This window comes from Arvicanthis niloticus, chromosome 13 (assembly GCF_011762505.2).
Source record: "Arvicanthis niloticus isolate mArvNil1 chromosome 13, mArvNil1.pat.X, whole genome shotgun sequence".
Taxonomy (NCBI): domain Eukaryota; kingdom Metazoa; phylum Chordata; class Mammalia; order Rodentia; family Muridae; genus Arvicanthis; species Arvicanthis niloticus.
In genome coordinates this window covers 44695451-44717330 of record NC_047670.1, presented here as the reverse complement: position 1 = coordinate 44717330, position 21880 = coordinate 44695451, and the positions used below count along the sequence as shown (strand labels likewise).

Here is a 21880-nt window from a genome sequence, read left to right as displayed (position 1 = left end):
ACAACCTGGAGAGCCCAGTGTCCAGGAAGGAAGAATGTAAGCAGGAGAGCAGCCACCCCTGCTCCTGTTCCTGCCACTGGAACTGAGCTGCTTATAAGGCCTACAAAGCAACACCAGGTTAGGGAGACAAATCACCAAACTTTCAAAATGACCGGTGTTAGAGGGCATAGATTCCTTTAGTTTTGCTCCTCACACAGCAAAGGAACCAGGGGCAAGTTTTGTACCTGTTCTGTCTTGGTCCTTACCTCACAAGGAAAGCCTTCTGAAATGACCAATCTGCTTTTTCCTGTCTGATTGTTTTCTTCAGCTCTTTTATGTGTGTGTCTATACAACATTGACTTCCCCTGCTTGGCCAACCACACATTTATTATATTTTAGGGGATAAAGTATTGTTCAATTCTACAATTGAAAATAACAATGGCAACAATGGCAATTCAGATATTTAATCTTTTTTTTTTTTTTTTTTTTTTTTTTTTGCCTTTGACACTAGCAATGCCTAATAAGGACAAAGGCTTCAGTTGGAGCAGGGACAGTAAACCTGGAAAAGGCATTAAAGGAAGCCCAGAGCTGTGGAACGGCATTCAATGCCCAGGTTTCTGGGTGGTTAAGGAGTGCACAGCACATGGGAGGCCTGCAAGCTGACAAGTGAGCAAAAGGCCCCTGATGGCCCAACAGTCAGCCATGGGATAAGACAGACACTCAGCTTCATCCTGAAGACACTTGTAGAATTCTAAACCAGTTTTTCTCCTTTATGTAGGAGAGAGTGACGATAGCATATATAAAATCTGGCTACAAAGGTTTGCGTTACCTGTGTTATTGCTGGACATGTCATGCATGGTGACTTGAAACCATACTTGTAGCCATTTTTGTGTGGTTGAAAGTATTTGGTTCCAAACAGAGGATTACTCCTTTTAAAGCAGAGTTGTTACTTATGCCCAAAGTAACACACCAGTCATAATAAATAATAAATTGGTAAAAGGTCACCAAGTCAGAGTTGCCCTACCAATGTGAACACTTGAAGAGTTGACTGTGGCTCTTGTCATGTGTGGCCATGTCAGACAGAAACTGTGGGTAGTAAGAGGCCCATTGCTTACTAAGGACTGGATTTTGAAATGGAAGGGAGAGTGTTGCCGGGTAACCTGTAGGATCTGGGATAACTTAAAAGACAGTTTGTGCCCAACCAAGGTAAGCTGTAAGATACCAGTTACTGTCCACAGAATTTGGTGTGCCAGGGAACCCATACACAGCAAAAGTAAAGTCTGACAACAGCAGCAATATGACCCAGAGCAGCCATCCTCCTCCCAGTACTGACTGATGAGTGCTTAGGTTGTGCAAACAGAAGAAATTCTGCTATAAAGTAGCGTCCGAGAGAGAGAGAGAGAGAGAGAGAGAGAGAGAGAGAGAGAGAGAGAGAGAGAGAGAGAGAGAGCGAGCGCCAGAGCCTGCCTTTCCCTTTTGCAGTTTGCCGGTCACAGATAATTGATAAGATCCTTCAGGGACAGAAATGCAGCCACCATGTACAACAGGGATGCATGCTTGCCCATGTGTTTGTTTTCTTTTACTGTGACCAAAAAGCAGAAATCTCCCAGTCTGCAGGAATGTTAGGCTCTGCCAGGCCTGTCTTCCTGTGTGATCACCTTTGAATTGTTAAAGTGCTCACAGTGAAAACACCATAGGTTATACTAATTGAAGTTTCAGTTAGGTAATCATTTGGGTATAAGAAATAGGTTGGTGTCACAGGGAAAAAGGAACTTCTTGTTCTCCAGAAAAATAGATGTGGGGTTACTGGAATTTTTCTACCTTGAGGCAGAATGCAAGGCCCTAGTGTATTCTCAAAGACTCAAAACACACCCATTATCTATTTTCTGCATTTTTTTTTTTTAAATAGAACTACTTTGCTTTCCTGCAATATTTGTTAGTCTATTCAAGGAGAGGCTGTGAGTTGCCCATGGTGAGCCAGCTCTGCCTGCAGCTCCTGCATGTGCTACCTGTGCTTGCAGAGATGGCAATCCCAGACACACACACTATCAGACAGCAATCACTCTTCTGGGAGACTGAGTTAGAGAACCCTTTGTGATCGTGACTACTGCTGAAAACACTGGGCTCAGAGGCATTTCAGATGATACAGCTCTCCACCACTCATCTAGGGAATATCCATCCAGATTCCATCAGGACAGCCCAGTGCTGCATCTTCTTTCCACATTCTTCAGACGAGTTCTCTACATAGCAAAATTAATGACATGCCCATTAATTGTGTCTTTCTTGGGCCTGTATGAAAATGCCTTTCTATTTTAGAATACATATTAAGAAGAAGATGCACTGTCTCAAGCATCCAGACAGGCTTCCTCATCAAAGCATCAAGTATGCCAGGAGTTCAAACACACACACACACACACACACACACACACACACACACACACACACCAGGATTCCTTTCCTCCTCCAGGCTAGGTATAACTAACTGCATGATACCCCATCCTCATATATACTCTAGAAATAATCAATCTTTAAAAATTAAACTGGGCTGGTTAAATATAACCAAACGAGGGTTATAAAAATAAAGTTTTTTGTTACTGAATATCTGTTGACGACTTTCAAAAATTCTTATTCATTGTAGTGTCAGAGATGACATCTAAGTCTGCATGTATGCTATTTGAATAAGCTAAGTCCCCAGCCTCAAGGACACCTTTACAATTTACATTCTGAATTGCAGAAGAACTCTCCTCAGAGATAGGGATGGTCTGATGTCCTTAAAACAACAAAAAGGCCTCTAATTTATTTCCGGTTATTGGGTTCTTAAATCCTTATCCCCACCCTTTCTTCCTCATAGTTCTCCATTTTCTCTTGCCAACTTCAGGTGCCGTAAACCAGGTTAGTACTGAAAACAGAAAGGGATACAAAGTGTCCTTAATCGAGTCAGAGGTAACCTCCAAAAAGAAAGGTTACCTTGCTTGGTAGTCCTGTTTAGCCAGCAAATTCTTAAAGAGTGTGCCAGCAATTGCCAGTGGCCAGAGAAAAACTAATGAGGACATGGCTTCTCTTCATGAAAGCAAATGATCTTCCAGGCAGGTAAAAACAGACATTTGTACTACATAGCTGTACACTAAAACATGAGACATCACATCAAGGACTGCGGGTCACAGAGGCCTCAGTGGAGGGCTACTGTTGGCAGCTTTCTAAACCCTGGCCTTCCTCATGGGATGTTCCATGCCCCTTCACGGAGTCAGCAATTGGTAAAGGCCGAGCCCTGCCATGCAACACAGGCCAGGCACTGGAAATGAGGCGTGAGTAGGAAGAGCAGGAGAAGCCCCCCGCCCCGCCCCAGAGTTTACAAGCTGGGTCATGGTTACTCCACTGCAGTGGAACAGTTCAACTGGCCCAATAAGACTGCTTTTCCACTTGATCTAAGATGAAAAACAACTTTTCTTGTTATTCAGAGTTCCCAGATTTAAAGTTTGTTATTTTCTAGTATGCTTATCCTATCTAAAAAGAAAAAAAAAAGGAAAAAAGTTTAAAGCTGTTTATTATTATTATTATTTGTAATACATACAATGATGAGAGCTAAACACTGACTAGCCATCAGGATTTCAAACAGTTAAAGAACAATGGCCAATGTCCAGACACGTGTCAGAGACTACCAAGCTGTACTGGTATGACTGGAAGAGGCCATGAAGTTGCAGTTGGGTCAAGAAAGTAGGATGAGGTTAAAAGGGAACAGTTGAGAAGCTGCTGATGGCAAGCTCCCATAAGTGAGGGGAGGAAGCATTCTCCCGTCCCTGATGCAGGGACATGAGTTACAGCATACAGCTATTTGAGCATTTTACATTAACTGTGTCAAGGATTACAAAATATTGGGTTAAGTGGGGAAAATCCTTCAGTTTGGCTATTAATCTGAAAACATATTCCAATAAATAGCAGATGTGAAATCAAGTGACACATCTGTAGTCTGAACCCTTCACACTAGGGGTCTCTTGGTGAAGGTGTGGGCCTATGACAATGCTTGTTTCCTGCATTCTGCTAGTCCTCTTAAAGTGGCCTGAAAACCAAGCATGGAGTTGGTGTTGATGCCTTCCAGGCAAAGGAAGAAATCAATAGGGAAAAGTAGCTATCAGTAATCTAAATGTAACAGTGGGGTGTGGGTACAACAGAAGCAGCATTGTCCCATGTGCAAATCCCAGCTTCAAGTGTCCTGGCGAGAGCCAGGTGTGAGTGGAGAACTCAATAATCAGTGAAGGTTTCTTTCTCCTTCCGAATGCACCAATCTTTGCTCCTGAAAATGAATCAAGTAACATTCTGCATGTCAGTTGAGGCCAAACAGAGTAAATTCATTCAGCTTATTTATCTATCAGTTCACTAATTCGATTGGTCCAATTATTTTCTCAATATCAAAAATTGAACTAACATCAGAGCCACAGGCAACCAACATCCCACACCTGCCCTTCCTCACCCTCCTGAATGCTGTCCAAAAATAAGGGTCTGTTTTCTTTTTTTCTTGTCAGCATACACAGTGGGGCAGAGAATGTGGATCTGGCTCACAGAAGGCTCTCAAGCAGTCCTTATTGAGTATAAGGATAAATCAGGACATCGAAAGGTGACAGTAACTTTCAAAACATGTGCTTATGAAACCAGCAAATGTTAAATTGCCTAACTCATTTCAAATGGATGGTGAAATAGATCCCATGATCTGATTCCCCACAATCCCTGCCTGGCAATTTCTAGAACATCATCCAGCCATGTTGGTCCAAGAGCAATCAAGCTAAGCCAGGTGTCAAGCTAAGCCAGGTGGGAATAAAGTGACTATGGCACATAGCTACAAGAACATCAACAGCATTCTTGGTCTTTGTTGCCCCCTATTCCTTTAGGAAGGGTCAACATTTGTGGAAGAACTCAAGGCATGGCCATCAAGGTCAGTTTCACAAGAACATAAGGAAACAGGAAAACAAGCAATATTAGGAGATGAAAAAGGAGCAAAGAGGAAGAACAGCAAAAAAGAGAATCTGATACAGAACAACAGCATACTGAGGATAAATGAAGTGCTCTCTGCTAAGTCAAAGGAGCCAAAGATGGCCCATCCCTGCCCATCCTTATGTTCAATATATGTGGGAGAGTGACTTAACAATAGCTACAATGCTCAAGAGCTCAGGAGCTGCCCTCGTGAGGTTCTCCTGCAATAGCTGACCTACACAGAAGCAGAAAAAGCAGGCAGATGATATGGGAAGGGCAATCTAGGCCAAAACCATAAAAAGACAATACTCATGGACTTCTGTTAATTCTACAGTGTGGAAGTCAAAGCATCCACTGGTGATAGTAAACAGGATTCTAGACACTCTTGGATAACTGCACCCTCTTAGAAACTGTGTGAAGAGGTGTCCACTCCCTCCATAACACAGCAGTGCAAGAGACCTTACTGCAAGTATCTGATTCTTGCCACTACTGCCCTTGACAGCTGTCCCTGGACTCCCCTTCAGTAGGAACATCTACTGACTTCTCATTTTCTCCCTCTGTGATAGCAAGGGAGCTGAGAAAGTAAACAAGTGAAGCAGCTATGACACATTTTCTGGACTGGGTCAGCTTAGTCTCCAATGCTTTACTTACATACTCTCCATAGGTCTCCTGTGTTGGGGGTGGCGGGGGAGGTCTGTATCCAGTTGGGGGGACACCTCTTGCTCTGGGAGTGAGAAGTCCTCTTCCCCGGCTCACTGGCCCTCGGGTGGAAAGGACTCCTCGGGGAGTCGGTGTCCCACGTGGTACCCCAACTGCAACAGGCCTGGCTGAGACTCCTCCTCTTCCCCTGTGAGCAAGAGGGTCAAATTAGCAGTATCTGTCATATTTTCTAGCATGTTATTCTTCACACACATTGACATCGCCGACAATTCACTGTTTTATACTTAATGTATCTAGGCAGCTCATACAACACAGCTCAGGAATATCCCAGGCAGAGCTTAATTTCCTCATTGTTGTCACAGTCAGAAACTTTGACTTTTGGGAGACCACACAAATGACGCCATTCTAGAATGACAGCGAATGTGACTCCAACAAATGAGAGGGCTCTATCTTGCTCACCTATAGACAAAGGGACTGAGACTTGGAGAGATCTTCAAACTGCCTAAAAATACACACAGAACAAAGTAGAGATTTACAATGTATGCTACAGTTCCACCCAAGACCAACACAGAACAGGCTTTAAGGAAACAGAAGCAGGCATCTGTGAGGGGTTTGACACTTCTAGGTCAGCCTTCCACAGCAACCTGCAAATGCAGAGTAAGTATGCTGCATACAGTACACACACCCCTCCACTCTTGTTGTTCCCTGAGTCTCTCTTCTGGGGTCTCCTGAGGCCCAGTTGGGAGGAGGAAGTGCACAGGCAGACTATGGGTGAAGACATCACCTGTGTTAAAGAACAGATTTAGTTCTTTTCTTTGCAATGAAAATGGAAATGTTTTATTACAATGTTATTACTTTCTACTGTATGATTTAACTTCAGATGCATTCTGAAAGGTATGCTGAAGTGGTAATGGTGACGTAACACCAGAAGATTCTAGGAACCAATGTGTTCTATTTTGAGACTCCATAAGGCACTTGCCCTGAACAACTTACTCATGCAAACGAGGTGAGAAATATGTGAACAAGAGAAGAGTTTTAACTGGTCAACATTACCATATGGGACACAAGTGCTTGGATGAATTTACCATGTAATAGAGAATAAACAAGGATGATGTAGATAAGATACATTCAGTTTGACAGTCACAAGGAACTAAGACATGGTGACAGGAAGCAGCTCCTGGGGAAGCAACCTGAAGATCTTGTAGTGCCATTAAAATATTTCTGTATCACAAGATGTTTAAACAAACAAACAACTGTTTGTTTACGTTTTGTGGCAGGGTCTCACTCTGTAGCCCTAGCTGGCATAGAATCTACTATGTAGACTAGTCTGGCATCTGAGATTATAGGCCTGACACCTTGATCTCATTCGAGAACTAAACAGAGCTAGGCACCAGGGACTGTGTGCTCTTTTTAGCTTTGTATCATGACTTCTCTCACATTTACATATAGTGTAACCAGTACCTAGGCTTTCTTCATCTTTTGCCACAAAGAAACTCAAGATAAATTTGAGTCCTAACCATTAACCGGGGACGGCTCTAAATCAAAGGTAGTACACAAATGAAAGGCAGTACACACGTCATAACCATGGTTCACATGAGAAGAGGAAGAGGGTTTTTTAACCGTTACATTATAGAATAAAGAAAATGTTTCTCTTCCTTATGCCTGGCAGCATCACCACCTTAATGGAAAGAGCACCAAATTAGAAACTCAATAATTTAAGGGGCAATGACCCCCCCCACGCACTGATACTGAATAAGCTCCATGGTGACACTGTCTAGAATAGAGACTCATTCTGAGTTACTATTTGACAATGTGGTATGAAAGAGCTATTAGGTAACACAATAAAATTTATTACATACTTAAATACATATAATAGATACCAGATTATGTGCATTTGTGTAGCAAATTTACTTTCTGGCTCTTAAAAGGATATTTATAGGTTCATATTCCAAGATGAAGATACCTATTTCTGCACCCACATGTTGTCATGCATCACTAAATGACGGCTAGTCACAGGACTCTGTTAGATGTAGTTGGTGTACACTTGTTTAAACTAGACAACAAAACCTCCTGCTCACTTAGTGTACATTGCTGTGCATGTTCTGCTTTTACAGGGCAGGCAGTATAACACCTTATTCATATCACTATTACTATGGTTACCACATCACTAGATCATAGGAATGTTTTAGCTACATGATACTCTAAGAAAACCAATCTCACATGTTACAGGACTGCATCTCACATCTATCTCCCTGGAAGCACAGCAATGCCTGTTCTGGGAGGCTGTTTCTTACCTGTCTGTATATGCTGCCTACTGTTCACAAAGGGAAGTCTGTATCTGTGCATATAACAGTGTTGCACAAAACATATTACCTGCCCCACATGGCAACAGGCAGCAGGACAGGCAGTATAACACCTTGTTTAATATCACTGTTACCATGGTTCCCTAATCAGGCAGCAGGAAGTGGCCATGCATGGACACGACAAGGTGGAAGACTTTCATAAATACCTACTGAACATACTGTTTTGCATGTGACATACTGCAAATGTGTTAGCTCTCATCACATGAAGATAAAACTAGAAACTGCAGTAGGCTGAGTAATGTCAGGCTGACCACTATTCTGCTGCCTCAATTTTGGGAACCTGTGCAGGGCATGTTAATTATAGAAGGCCTGATGGAATGATGACACCAGATTACCAAAACCCTCCATCCAGTTACACACCTCTTACAAAAGGGAGGCAGAGAGGAACGACAAAAGGAAGAGACCGTGAAGATGGATGACGGGTGAGTGATGGGGCCATAGATCATAAAACCCTGGCAGTCTCCAGGAACAGAAGAGACAAAGGAAAGATTGATTCCTTGCCAAAACCTCATCCCTGGCTTAGTGACACTGATTTGGACATCTGGCTTGTGTTTCTGTGAGAAAACAAAAACAAAAACTCTACCTGAAAGGTACCAGATTTGTGCCAGTCAGTCATGGTGACCACAGGAAACTACAGCAAGTAAGTAATTATTTCAAGCAAGACCAAAAGGTGGACAGAAGCACTCTCATCTGCTGAGCATCGCAGTGACTCACACCTCATCCACAGCCATGCTTATTAGCTTCTTTTTCTGAAGGAACCCAGTGCTCATGCTCGCAGGCCTGGCCTACAGCACGGTTGCACAAATAGCTCTGAATTAGCACACTCCGGAAGTAGCTTCCATTCCTCAAATGAGCTTAGAAATAGAAAATAAATACTATTTTAACTTCCATCATATATTCTATCTGAAAGAGAGATTTCTATATAGTTCTCAGCTTAACAGAAACGTTTAGCTAACAATGGTGGTGCAGGCTGTAGTCCCAGAACCAGGGTAGGGGACGGGGGAAACACTGTCCCCCACAAACAACTTCATCAACAAAAAATTTCTCTTTTCTCTACTGATTTTAAATAGCCAACTCTTTTTTTGAACCATTTTTTTCCTATTATAAGCTAACCAACAATTCAGAGACAGAAATAAAACTTTGTGTCCATGTGCCAGCTCAGCAGTTTTCAGCAGCCTGGGTCTGACAGTGCACACAAAGGCAGAGGCATTCAAAGACCTTTTTGCTGCCTAACACTGTGCTCAGCACTGGCAGGGAACTGTCCAATATGGAACAGGCAGTACACAAAGAGGCTATCCTCAGTCAGTACACATACTGGGTATTCTCACAGTCAGTACACACACACACACAGGATATCCTTACAATCTGTCAGTACACATACAGAATATCCTCACAGTCAGTCAGTACACACACACACAGGGTATCCTCACAGTCAATACACACACACAGGATATTCTCATAGTCAATACACATATACTGGGTATCCTTAAAGTCAGTCAGTACACACACACGGTATCCTCACAGTCAGTCAGTACACACACAGGGTATCCTCACAGTCAGTACACATACAGGAGATCCTCACAATCAGTCAGTACACATACAGAATATCCTTACAATCAGTCAGTACACACACACAGGGTATCCTCACAGTCAACACACACACAGGATATTCTCACAGTCAATACACACATACTGGGTATCCTTAAAGTCAGTCAGTACACACACAGGGTATCCTCACAGTCAGTACACATACAGGAGATCCTCACAATCAGTCAGTACACATACAGAATATCCTTACAATCAGTCAGTACACACACACAGGGTATCCTCACAGTCAACACACACACAGGATATTCTCACAGTCAATACACACATACTGGGTATCCTTAAAGTCAGTCAGTACACACACAGGGTATCCTCACAGTCAGTCAGTACACACACACAGGGTATCCTCACAGTCAGTATACATACAGGATATCCTCACAATCAGTCAGTACACATACAGGATATCCTCACAGTCAGTCAGTATACACACAGGGTATCCTCACAATCAGTCAGTACACACACACAGGATATCCTCACAATCAGTCAGTACACACACACAGGTATCCTCACAATCAGTCAGTACACACACAGGATATCCTCACAGTCAATACATACACACAGGATATCCTCACAGTCAATACACACATACTGGGTATCCTTAAAGTCAGTCAGTACACACACACGGTATCCTCACAGTCAGTCAGTACACACACAGAGTATCCTCATAGTTGGTACACATACAGGAGATCCTCACAATCAGTCAGTACACATACAGGATATCCTCACAATCAGTCAGTACACATACAGGGTATCCTCACAGTCAGTACACATACAGGATATCCTCACAGTCAGTCAGTACACACACAGGGTATCCTCACAGTCAGTACACATACAGGATATCCTCACAGTCAGTCAGTACACACACAGGGTATCCTCACAGTCAGTACACATACAGGATATCCTCACAGTCAGTCAGTACACACACAGGGTATCCTCACAGTCAGTACACATACAGGATATCCTCACAGTCAATACACACATACTTGGTATCCTTAAAGTCAGTCAGTACACACACAGGGTATCCTCACAGTCAGTAAGTACACAGGATCCTCCTCTCATGAGACCTTTGGTACTTACTGACTTAAAACCAAGCTTCATTTCAGGGAATTGTAGAATCTGTGCTGGGGAGAATAACAATATGCCAAACTACTATTAGGAAGTAGTACAGTATGTATAAAAGTTTAAGTTTAAGTTCAATTTTCCTCACATCTAAGTTAACCCCATGACTATGAAATCACAATGTCTGAATGCAGGTTTGTAAGATATACTAACAAATAGTCTACCTATTAATGACAGCAACTTTCAAACTGCTGCAACGGCAAGCTAACTTAAAAACAAAAAGTAATAATACCTACCTGGTTATTGCTGGTGTTGTTACACCTCTTGTACGCAAAGTAGATTTCCCTCGAACCACTGGGACATCTGCATTTTCTGAACCTCCATTCAAATACGTTAATTCCTGGAGCTGTGCTTGCCTGATTTCATCATTATAGTCCTGCACAGAAAAGATATTGCAAATGGAAAAGCACTTAGAATATAAAGCAAGTTTTTTTTTTTTTTTTTTTTTTTTTTTAGAAAATAAGGTCAGAAAAGCAGTTAAAACAGAAAATATATTAAAATAAAAATGAAAATGTGTTTTTGTTTTTATTATTATTTTTAAAGAAAACCATGGGTTCCCCTATTCCCCTGTCCCACTCACAGACTAAAATTACAGGTAAGCTAATGTCTCTCCTTTTTTATGAAAAATTTCCACTTGGGTTATCTGTAACGATACAAGGCCACGTGGCTATGACATAGGCATTGCTATTTACAGTTCCATTCACTCATCACTACCAAACATTTGCATACTGTCTGATAGAAAAGCCTGAGAGAGCTGGTCATAGCACATCCATATCAGATAGAGAGCAATGACCATAGTATACATACATGCACACTTAGCTCAATATTTTCACACAAACTCTGGGATCCCATGCCTAAGGAATAGTCCCACCCACAGTGGATGGGTCTTCCCACCTCACCTAAGATAATTAAGATTATTAAAATAATCATAGCACAGATATATTCAGAGGCTCATATTATAGTTAATTCTAACTCGTGCCAAGTTGAAAATAATGATCACTAACCAAAATGTTGTATAAGCAAAGGAAGTCCAGATTTATAAATTTGGTAAGTAATCAAGATTTCTGGAAAATCTGTACATTTTTCTCCACACATTAAACTCTGAAACCAGGACTCTATCCTGCTTCTTTTCTTTTTATAATGTTCCTCAACTCCATTTGATAATTAACAAAACCACAGAATAAACAGATAAAACTTTATCATCACTGCTTTGTAATAAAAAGAAACATTTACAATCAAAGAAGAAAGTGCGATTAAGCTGCACACAGCCAAAGGAGCTTCTCTCCAAGAGGGGCCATCTGAGGGAGATCCAGTCACCAGAGTGGTGGTCCAAAGCTCCAGAGAGGGAGATAAAAAAAGACTTCAAGTATTAAATTCCAGAAACCAGAGATACTAGCTAAGACAGATGGGCTATCCATAGTTCAGGGCCAGCCTAGGCTACAGTGAGTTCCAGGCCTGGAACACAAGTAAGAGTATCACAAAAATAAATGAATGAGTGAATGAGTGAGTGAATGAATAAAAAAGTAAATAATCAAAAATGATATTATATGGACAAATTATGAAGACAATAAATAAAGACTCTTCAAGAGAAAGCAGAACCCAAATCATGCAAAGACTTGTTACTGTAAAGGTAGCTTAAATATAATTAGAACAAAGGTTGCTGAGACACTGTAACAAGTTTTAGGGAGCAAACTATATACTTAATTTATGTTCTGGAAAGCACAAAACTTCAGACTGCAAATGGGCAGGAGAATGTGAATGCACTGAGTGCAGCCACACAAGATCTGTGTTGTGTTACAATCTATCACACTGCCAAGTGAGAACTCTGGGAACCCGCTCACAGGAAAGCCACCCCTGACCAGAGCGGATGGATGGAGAAGGCAGACAACAGAATCCATCTCAGTGAGATAGAGGTGAAGGAGCCATAAGAGCCACAGTGAAGGCAGGAGTTTCAAGTGATGTCTGGCTACAAAGAGGCCCTCACTGATGGAGGCATCAAAGGTTCAAGGTCATCAGAGGACCACAAACTAGAAAACCATGAGCACATTTCAGCATAGACAGGGAATTCAGGACAAGTATTTATATCGAGAAATAAAAATCTGAAGGAAACATTACATTTACAAATAAAAATTCGTCTTTTTTTCCCTGCCTTTCCCCAAATATCAAGCAAAAAAAATAAGTAGGCACCATGGAATTAGAGGAGTCCCATGGGCACCATCGAGAAGAAAACCTGTGATATACCATCTGAAGGAGAAGAACGCAACAGATGAAAGCCATGGTCTTAGCAGGAGAGCTCAGAGTGTGATGGGACTGGTATGCACAGACCCTTCCCCATACTTATCTGAGGCTCTTTGCCTCAGAGCTGTCATCTGCACGGGTCCATCACTCCAAACTGTCTAAAATAAGACTGCTAAGATCTTTATCAGCCATTTTGCTAAAAATGTGTGAAGATTAATAAATAATTTGCAAAGCACATTCTAAATAAAATGTGCTAGAAAAATGCTAATACTTCCCTGTAGAAAATTGTTATGAGGTGTGATACTCAGTTATAGATGCTAAAAATAGATTCGATTAAAAGATCATGGCTGAAGCACTATTTAGCCCCCAGTAAAAGTTTAAAAAACTGAAGTTAAAATCGCTTCTTTTAAGTTAGGTTCAGTGTTACAATGTAGCCCACTTTAAATATCTTTGCAAAACTATTTTAAAATACACAGATATTAAATGATTAAATGTATGACCACGTGTTTTTAAGGCAATTTAAGAATGTTTTAGGAGGTTTAACTCTTGTACTATCAGATGGGCAGGTGCGATGCAACCAGAGTTACAACCAAGCCATTCATGATGGCTTACAGATTCACTTAAACTTTAACTCTGGGTGAAAAATAAAAGTATTGAAACATGTACACTTTGTCAGTAGTTCAGAGTAGAAAGAGCATTAGGATCGTAGTCGTGTGTGTGTGTGTGTGTGTGTGTGTGTGTGTGTGCGTGCATGTCTGTTATGTATGTACACATGTACATACAATCATGTGTGTACTTTTCTGCCCAGTGAATTTAGTCTGTTATGTGAGCCTGAAGAATATGGGAAAGGCTGCCTCAAGTATCTGCCATGAGGATGGATGCCCTGAATTCAATCCCTGGTACCCATATGGTAAAAGGAAAGAGCTCACTCTTGAAAGTTGTCCCATGGCTGTCATACAGCACATATACACACATACACTTCAAAAGATGTAAAAAGAACAATCGCAACAATAAAAAGTAACATTGGAATTCAATGTCTTCTCTGACAATAACTTACTATGCACAATTATTTGCCAAAATATCACAATATTTATGTTCAAGGTTTTCCTGGCATCCTTGTAGACAAGAAATAGGAAATAACTGTAATGGTCATTATCTGAAGAACAGCTAAATAACCTCTGGAATATACAAACAATATAATGTGGAAATAAAATAATATCATGAAACTGGGCATATGCTCACAGGGAAAAAATACAAAATCACATGCATTTTAAGAACCATAATATAAGAAGTAGAGATGGCATTTTTGAATAAGTGAGGAAAGTGTCCTTAAGAAGAACAATGAAAGGAAAATGGTTAAAACACACTATGTAAGGTGTCTTAGAATGGATTTAAACCATACAATAAAGTAGAAACACAATAAAATCATTCAGGAAAAAATAGCTAAATTGCAGGTTAGAAAAGTTGAGTCTGTGGCACTCTTGCTGGGAATATCATCACTTCTTCTCAGCCAAGTTTGAAAAACCCGTTGATCTGCTGAGAAGAAGCTCTCCTATTCTGGAATAAAGGACAAAGTCCCCCATGCCAGCAACAGCATCAACAGTAGTACAATTCATTAGTGAATGAATGAGGAAGAATAGCAAACCAACAAGCCCAATGCCACCACCTCCAATGAAGCAACACACCAGCTCAACAGAGGAGATCATGATAGAGCCCAGAAATGGGCTAGCAAGATCCTGATAGGCTCCCTTGCTTACTTGCCTGACAGTGCATCTATCTATGCAGAGGAGACTCTAAAGAATACCAGCAGGTAGGGAATGCCAATGAACATGGGCCTCTCTGAATTCCGTAATGTATACCAACAGGGAATTCATATTAAACAGGCCCTGAGCACACACAGCCTCTAGCCAAACGCTGGTGACAACTAAGCCATGTGGACACAGCATGTTGTCTTCTAAGTCAGAAAAAACTAAAGCAAGATAGGAAGACATAAATACACATGTTGCCAGCTAGAAAGTTTGAAGGGCACAGTCTGTGGGTTTAGTTTAACATAATTATAAGAGAAATAGACGACAAAATATCAGCTTTTCTGGAAGCAAAGTGCTCAGAATTCATATTTGCTTTGGGACCTTATCTAAACTCCAGCATGTTCAATAACAATGAATGAAGAGACACACACAAAGAATATATGAACCATGCTTGTAGTGGACAAGCAAGCAAAGGTAACTGTGTGGAAGAGGACCCAGACGTTACACTTGCAAGACAGGTGACAAAATGAAATCACTGCTGTGCAATGTCACTGGAGAAGCTGCTCAGCAGATTGGAGACAATGGAACCAGGGAACCAGAAACAAGTCCTTTAATCACCCTTGCCTGAGAAATAGACAAAGGAGGAAGAAAAACAAACCCCCAGTGGCCCGACAGGAGCCAAGATGCACTTAAGATTAGGTCCGGATGGCTGGAGGGAAGGAAGAGAAAGAAAAACTCAAAGAAAGAACAAGCAAAAACATCCTACATGTAACAGAAGCTTACACATTGCAATCATGACAGGCATGGGATGGACAAACTGCTCAAAACCAAACACAAGACACAGCAAAAGAACAAAGTGCCATGCACAAAAGCAAAATGAATCCATGTTCATTATGCATCATGCAGAGACACAGCCAAAGGATCATGGGTACAAACTGTCAGCCAACTTTTATAAGCCTCTCCTTCTCCATGTAGGTCAAGTAAACTCACTCTCAGAAAAATCAAGATACAAACACATCTACATTACAAGACAAACTTAAGTTAGTTCTCCAGGCTTGAAAGAAAAGGTACTGTAAAGCAGCTCCACCACACAGAGAGCACCACCAGAGACACAAGTGGAAAGACACTTCCTATAAGCCGGTCTCCCAGGGTTACCAATGTGTAAACATTAACAAACTTACAGTAAACTGTACCATGCAATAAGTCAAGAGGACAGTACATAAAGACGGAGTAAGCACAAACTTGGCTTTCCATACGAAAATCAACTCATGTGGTGAGCTATTATTAGTAGAATAAAGGAGGGAAACCTACAGGATCATCCTAGCAGGAAAACACAGAGGACTGGAGGGGCAGGGCAAAGAAGACAGGACACCAAGGAAAGTATCACAGGCACCCTGAATGCCAGGAGGCAGCAGTATTTAGTAACAGCATGCATGACACCAACGTCAAAGAATCCTAATAAACTAGGGTTCTATCTAATCTCCCTAATGTCTCTATTTTTTTTTTTAAAATGCTCTAGAAATAGTATAAATATCCCACAAAGGCAGAGCAAAATCAATATGAAGAAAATCAATTGTACCTCTAAATACATGGTCCATTGGTAATAGTATTAGACTATATCAAATATCATAAAATATCAAATGACTCAGCAGTTTTAAGAGTATTTGTTGCTCTTGCAGAGGACCAGGGTTTGATTCTCAGCACCCACAAAGAAGCTCACAAACTGCAGTTCCAGAGGATCCAATGCCCTCTTTGATTTCTATAGGCAGTCCACATTTGTGGTACACAGGCACACATGCAGGCAAAATACACATACACATAAAATAAAAATAAATGTTTTTGTTAATATTTGGAAATATTTTTTACAAAATAAGTGCCAGGCTACACCCTGAAAAACCTTTTTGCTGTCTTGGGTTTTTTATGTTTTTGGTTTTTTCTTTGGTTGTTTTGTTGTTTGAGACAGGGTTTCTCTGTGTACCCTTCACTGTCCTGGAACTCACTAAATAGACCAGGCTGGCCTTGAACTCACAGAGATCCTCCTGCCTCTGCCTCCTGAGTGCTTGGGATTAAAGGCATGTGCTACGACTGTCCATCTCACAAAATATTCTTGAGTTAATAAAGAATATTGTTTTTGGAAATGAGAAGTACTTGATACTCACAGAATAAAAGACAGCAGCTAAAAGTTAACTCCAAACTCATCTACAGATTTGACAAAACATCTGGCAAAATCCTTTCGGAACTTTACAGAAGTCAGGAGCTGATACTAAAGGAAACATGGAAATGCAAAGGAGCCAAGACAACTCTGAGACAGGAAACCACCAGAGGCCTGCCACAGCTGGACCTGCCTGCCACAGCTGGACCTGCCTGCCACAGCTGGACTTGCCTGCCACAGCTGGACTTGCCTGCCACAGCTGGACTGGTGAAAGAACATGACTTACAGCAGACAGGCAGAGGTTGGGGGAAAGCCTGAACTAACTTACTAAGAATTTTTAAAAGGAAAGGGAGAAAAGCAACATAAAGTTGGACAATTTATACTCCCATACTCCCAGATTTCAAAGCTCACTGAAAGGAAGAAGGAAAAGTATATAACTGGATTGTAATAGGCTTACTGTAAATCAATGGGGCAGAACTGACAGCCCCAGATAGACCTGCATTAGGGAATTCAACAGAAGGACAACAGAAAAAGTCAAATGTGGATTCTAACCTCATGCGATATGCAACTACAAACTCTAGAGGGCAGGGACTGTCATCAACGGTCTACAAGTGTCTACCACACAGTGAGCACTACTCTTAGACATGACTGAGGATATCGCTCAGTGGTACTGTTGGGAGCTAACTTAAGCAGAAAGCGGCTAGATCAACTTTGCAGCCATCTGGAACCATATACCCTGATGAAAGACTTGGTTGTCAAAAGCCTATAACAGCTGAAGCACACTCTGATAAATATATTGTTTATCCCACATAGCTTGTTTTGCTGTTTAGTGACCTCAGCTGTATGGTGCACGTGGTAAAGTGTTTTCACCTGTGTTCTCCAGCTTGTGTATATAAATACCTCAGAATTCCCTTCAATAGGAGAGACTTGAGAAAATAGAAGAGACTGAATCACACCCTGTCTTGTCTCCATTCTTCGAGTCTCTTGCCCCAAGAGCCACATTCTCTCTTGACCAGAGCACTTAGCCCCAAAAGTGTTGAGGCAAAAGTGTTGAGGCAGAATGTGGGCCTCAACATGGTACGACTTGTTGAGTGAAAAACCACAGTTAAATCTACTTCAGTATCAATGTAATATCTGGTTTCTTGATAGCTGGTATGATCATAATCCATCCTGTATATGGTACTCTCCCAGCAGAGCGGAGGGCTTCTAAGGACAGTCTCACTGTGGACAGTTGCCTAGCAGATGTGCCAGCTTTTCTATAGTAAGTATCTATAGAATCAACATATTTAGTTTATCATGAGCATTCAAAAAGGAAAAAAAGGCTATTTTTATCACTAGCATAAAATACTTAAATTACTTTCATAAGGAAGGTAGGAACATATTCCTTTTAAATCATTACTTTCATGTTGATTCTTAACATCACAGGTTTGTCTGCATACTATACTTCACAATCCACTGAAATTATTTCCCCCTAAACTACACATTCCTCCAGGGGACAGAAAATATTGTTATTTAGGTCTCCATGTCTCACAACAAGCACAGGCCAGGCATATAGAAGACATTAATGACTAAGTAAGAGATGGAATTTATGTGACATTCTCAGAATAACATAAAAACTTATATTGGAGTCCCAAAATCCAAATTAGTGATTCTGCTCTTCCAACTTTTCAGCCTTATAACCTTGGTAGTAGTATATAATCCTCCCAAAATCCCATTGCTTTAAAGGAAGGAGGAAATTATGCCAAGGAGTTCTCATAGACAATACTGTGAGGTCTATGATACAGGCCACACAGGAAGCTCTTGACAGAAAGAGCTGCACAGGTAAGAACCAGACCATCAAGGCCCTGGGTAAAGACTTAACCTTAACATACAAGCCATTGATCAGTGAGCGGTACTTACAGGGATCAGGAACTTCTTGATTTCTTCCAAGGCATGCCCCATCCGGGCATAGGCTTCTGCTGGGGGTGCAAACACTTCAATGAGCACGTGCAGATCGTCATTGAGGTGAAAGTACTTCGCTTCTCCACTTTTCCTCAACTCTTCCTCCTAAAGCAGATAATCACATTTAAAATGTGTCATTTTGAGATAGTAAAAAAAAAAAAACAAGCAACAATTATACATATCTTATTTGACACATGCTTGTCATGGAAGACTCCATAACAAACAGCACCCCAGGGTAGCTTTAAACTATAAATTTGATTGTTCTCAGGTTCTCAGGAACCCTGGACAGGCATCCTATCCTGCTGGGATAGTCTCCTCTGCCCTGATGCTGCCTATAAGGAATCATCTGCCCTTGGTTACCTGCAGATTCCTGTCAGCTCCTGCCTGCCCCATACCTGCCCCAGCTATGCACAAACCTCTGATCTTCGACTTGGCTGTGTGCCCAGCTCATCTCTGCACTATCTATGCTTGGTGTTTTAGGCATGCAGACACAAAGCATTCACCACAATACAAAACATCCAACCATGTTTTAAGTTTATTTCATTCTTTTTGGTTTTCCCTTATTAGCAGGCGACTGCCAGAGAGCAGACCTGGGATGCCCATCTTGTCTGATGGTGTGTGAAGTGCTGCTTTATCCTTTTCATGTCTGGCCCAAACTTCGTGTCTTATGACTAGTTGCTGTGCAATCCAGAGTCAGTTCTAGCAAGCTGTTCCATGGCTTCATAACAAAGGGAAATGTGCTGTTTGGGGAGGGTTTTGTACTCAAATCTCAAATCCCACCTTGACTGCTTGACAGTGGGCAAATGCTTTTACCTCATCAGGAAGGATTTTAACAGAAGACAGACCTAGAATGGTGTCATCTCATGGGGCTGCTCAAGTCAGACTTCCTCAGACTAGTGTCTAGCATGCTACCTACTACGGCAGGAGGCACCCGTAACATAAGTGATGAGGGCAAAAGGTACAGCAGGAGGCCTGACATCAACTGAAGGCCCAACAGATGAGAACATCATGGCAGTTACATGAAAAGTAGCCACTGGCAGGTATCAACATGTTTCATCAATTTAGCAAATAAATGAACATGAGTTCATATTAAATTTGCAAGAATAGTGAACATTGTTAGAATTTAATGTGATTTTTTTTCAAATGTGAGTTTTTACACAAAGTAATGGCTCTCTCTATCAACAAACATGATTAACTGAGAATTTATACAGGTTAATGTTAAACTAGTAAAAGGATCAACTGCAATCAATATCCAAGCGTTTCATCAGGGAAGAGCTGGCTCCAGGTCAGCAAATGGGATGCTGATACTACATACCTAAAGGGAAACCTGCTACTTAAGCTAGCACCTATGGTTGCTTTTGGTAACATTTTTGAAGGTTTAACTGATAAATCACATGAGAGGGACAGCAAGCATGCTGAGGAGGAGGAAGCAGAGGCTGCTGGGGCAGAGTAAAGAGGGAGCTTTGAAAAGGAGTTTAGCACAGAGTTTGCCATCACGGGCATCTTGAGTGTCCCTCACAAGTCCACGTTCCCAGAAAGGTGACTGGAAGAGGTAGGCCTGGAGGCAGAGACAAGATCTTCAGATCATTGAAGGTGTGCTCAGGAAGAAAAAGTAGGTACCAGTCCCATCCCCAACTCCCACCTCTGGCTTTCTCTCTATCTCTGCCTCTCTTTTCCTCTCTCTTCCTGGCTATGAGGGAGTGCTTTTGCTGGCCATGAGGGAGACATGATGTATTGTCTCACTACAGATGCACAAGCAATGGTGTAAACCTATCAGAGGGTGATCCCCCAAAACCATGGGCCAAAATAAGCCTTTCTTCTCTCATAAGCTGATCGTTTCACATACTTGCTACTTGATGGCAAACTAACAACAGACGAGCCATAAGTGCCCTTAGAGGTTTTCCTACGTGTAACAACAACAACAACAACAACAACAACAACAAAGCGCCCTGGATCCAACACAAAGATATACAATTCAGTCTCTTGTATGAGATGTGGGTTGAAGTCTGGGTAACAGTGAGAACCTGAGGACTGTATTTGGGACATTTGGGAAGAGAGTCAAATAATTCTAAATACCCAAATGCCAAAAACCCCTGAGCCTTTCTCACTTTCGCACCCAGCAGGTCCAGCTGCTGAGCATCACCGGAAGCACTGAGGCCACCCCTCAGAAGGAGACAGTACTTGTCATGGTTACTTTCCCCCTGGTCCAACTCATAGCCTTACTTGCTCCCTGAGCCTAGAGGAATAAGTTCTAGGCACACAATAACAGTCATACCCTTAGTCTTCTCAGCCTGGATCAGGAAGATTTTTCTAGAGGGATGTACAATGAGAAGCAAAGATAAGATTGGTGGACCAGACTCTGATCTAATGCTCTTCTCCTAAGGTCCACCAAGCAGAATGGGGCTCATGAAATCAAGGGGCACAGACTTCTGGTTCTAATCCACTGCCCGTGGTTGGCTGGCGAGGAAACTGTACAACGTATTCTCTTCCTCTTGTTACCCTGTGGCTTGACAGAATGATCAGCTAAATGCAGAATCACCACACATACTAGGTGATGGACCCGTGTAGTTGGAGAAAGACATTTTTGAGTGCGTGGTAAGTACTCTGGGAGAGAGGCACAAGGCCGAAAACAGGGTGCCCTTACAGCAAATGCAGCGACACTCCATGACAGGCACTTATGAGGAACTACTGTGGCGTATGCCTGGATGCCTTCTTCTCCAGACAGCTCAGTGATGCTCAGGTTATACACAGTCACCAGAGCAACAGCAACGGAGGTTAATTCATTATTTCACAATACAGACTCCTCCTTCTTCAGGATGACTGGTTACTGTCTATGTTGGGTGCCAAATATGCCAACAGCAGGGAGCAACCACAGTCTTATTAGACAGAATAATTTAGAAGGATCACTAAACTTTGATAGCAAGCTGGCAATATTCAGGATCCCATTTACTGCGCCGACAGCCAGACACATTTTATGACCGTGTTTGTATATGCATACATGATTGGGTGAGACCTGACGGCCTCACTTCCTTCCTTCTCTATACTGCTCAGCATTAATGGAGCTTCTGCCCGAGAACCTCCCTTGCTAACAAGCATCCCTGCCATTTACC

At 41.8% G+C, this 21880-nt stretch overlaps 1 protein-coding gene across 7 annotated transcripts in view; it reads right to left on the bottom strand.

Moving 5' to 3' along the window:
- Khdrbs3 (KH RNA binding domain containing, signal transduction associated 3) overlaps positions 1–21880 on the bottom strand; it is a 414163-nt gene that overhangs the window by 64809 nt on the left and 327474 nt on the right. For all 7 annotated transcript variants that reach the window (XR_004608143.2, XM_076911441.1, XM_076911440.1 and 4 more), the window contains 3 exons: positions 18729–18875; positions 10928–11067; positions 5596–5791 (listed from right to left, as the gene is read on the bottom strand). Coding sequence is in view for 6 of the 7 variants with exons in the window: in XM_076911441.1 (XP_076767556.1) it covers positions 5596–5791; positions 10928–11067; positions 18729–18875 (483 nt within the window). In the remaining variant the exon portion in view is untranslated. The remainder of the gene's footprint in view (positions 1–5595; positions 5792–10927; positions 11068–18728; positions 18876–21880) is intronic.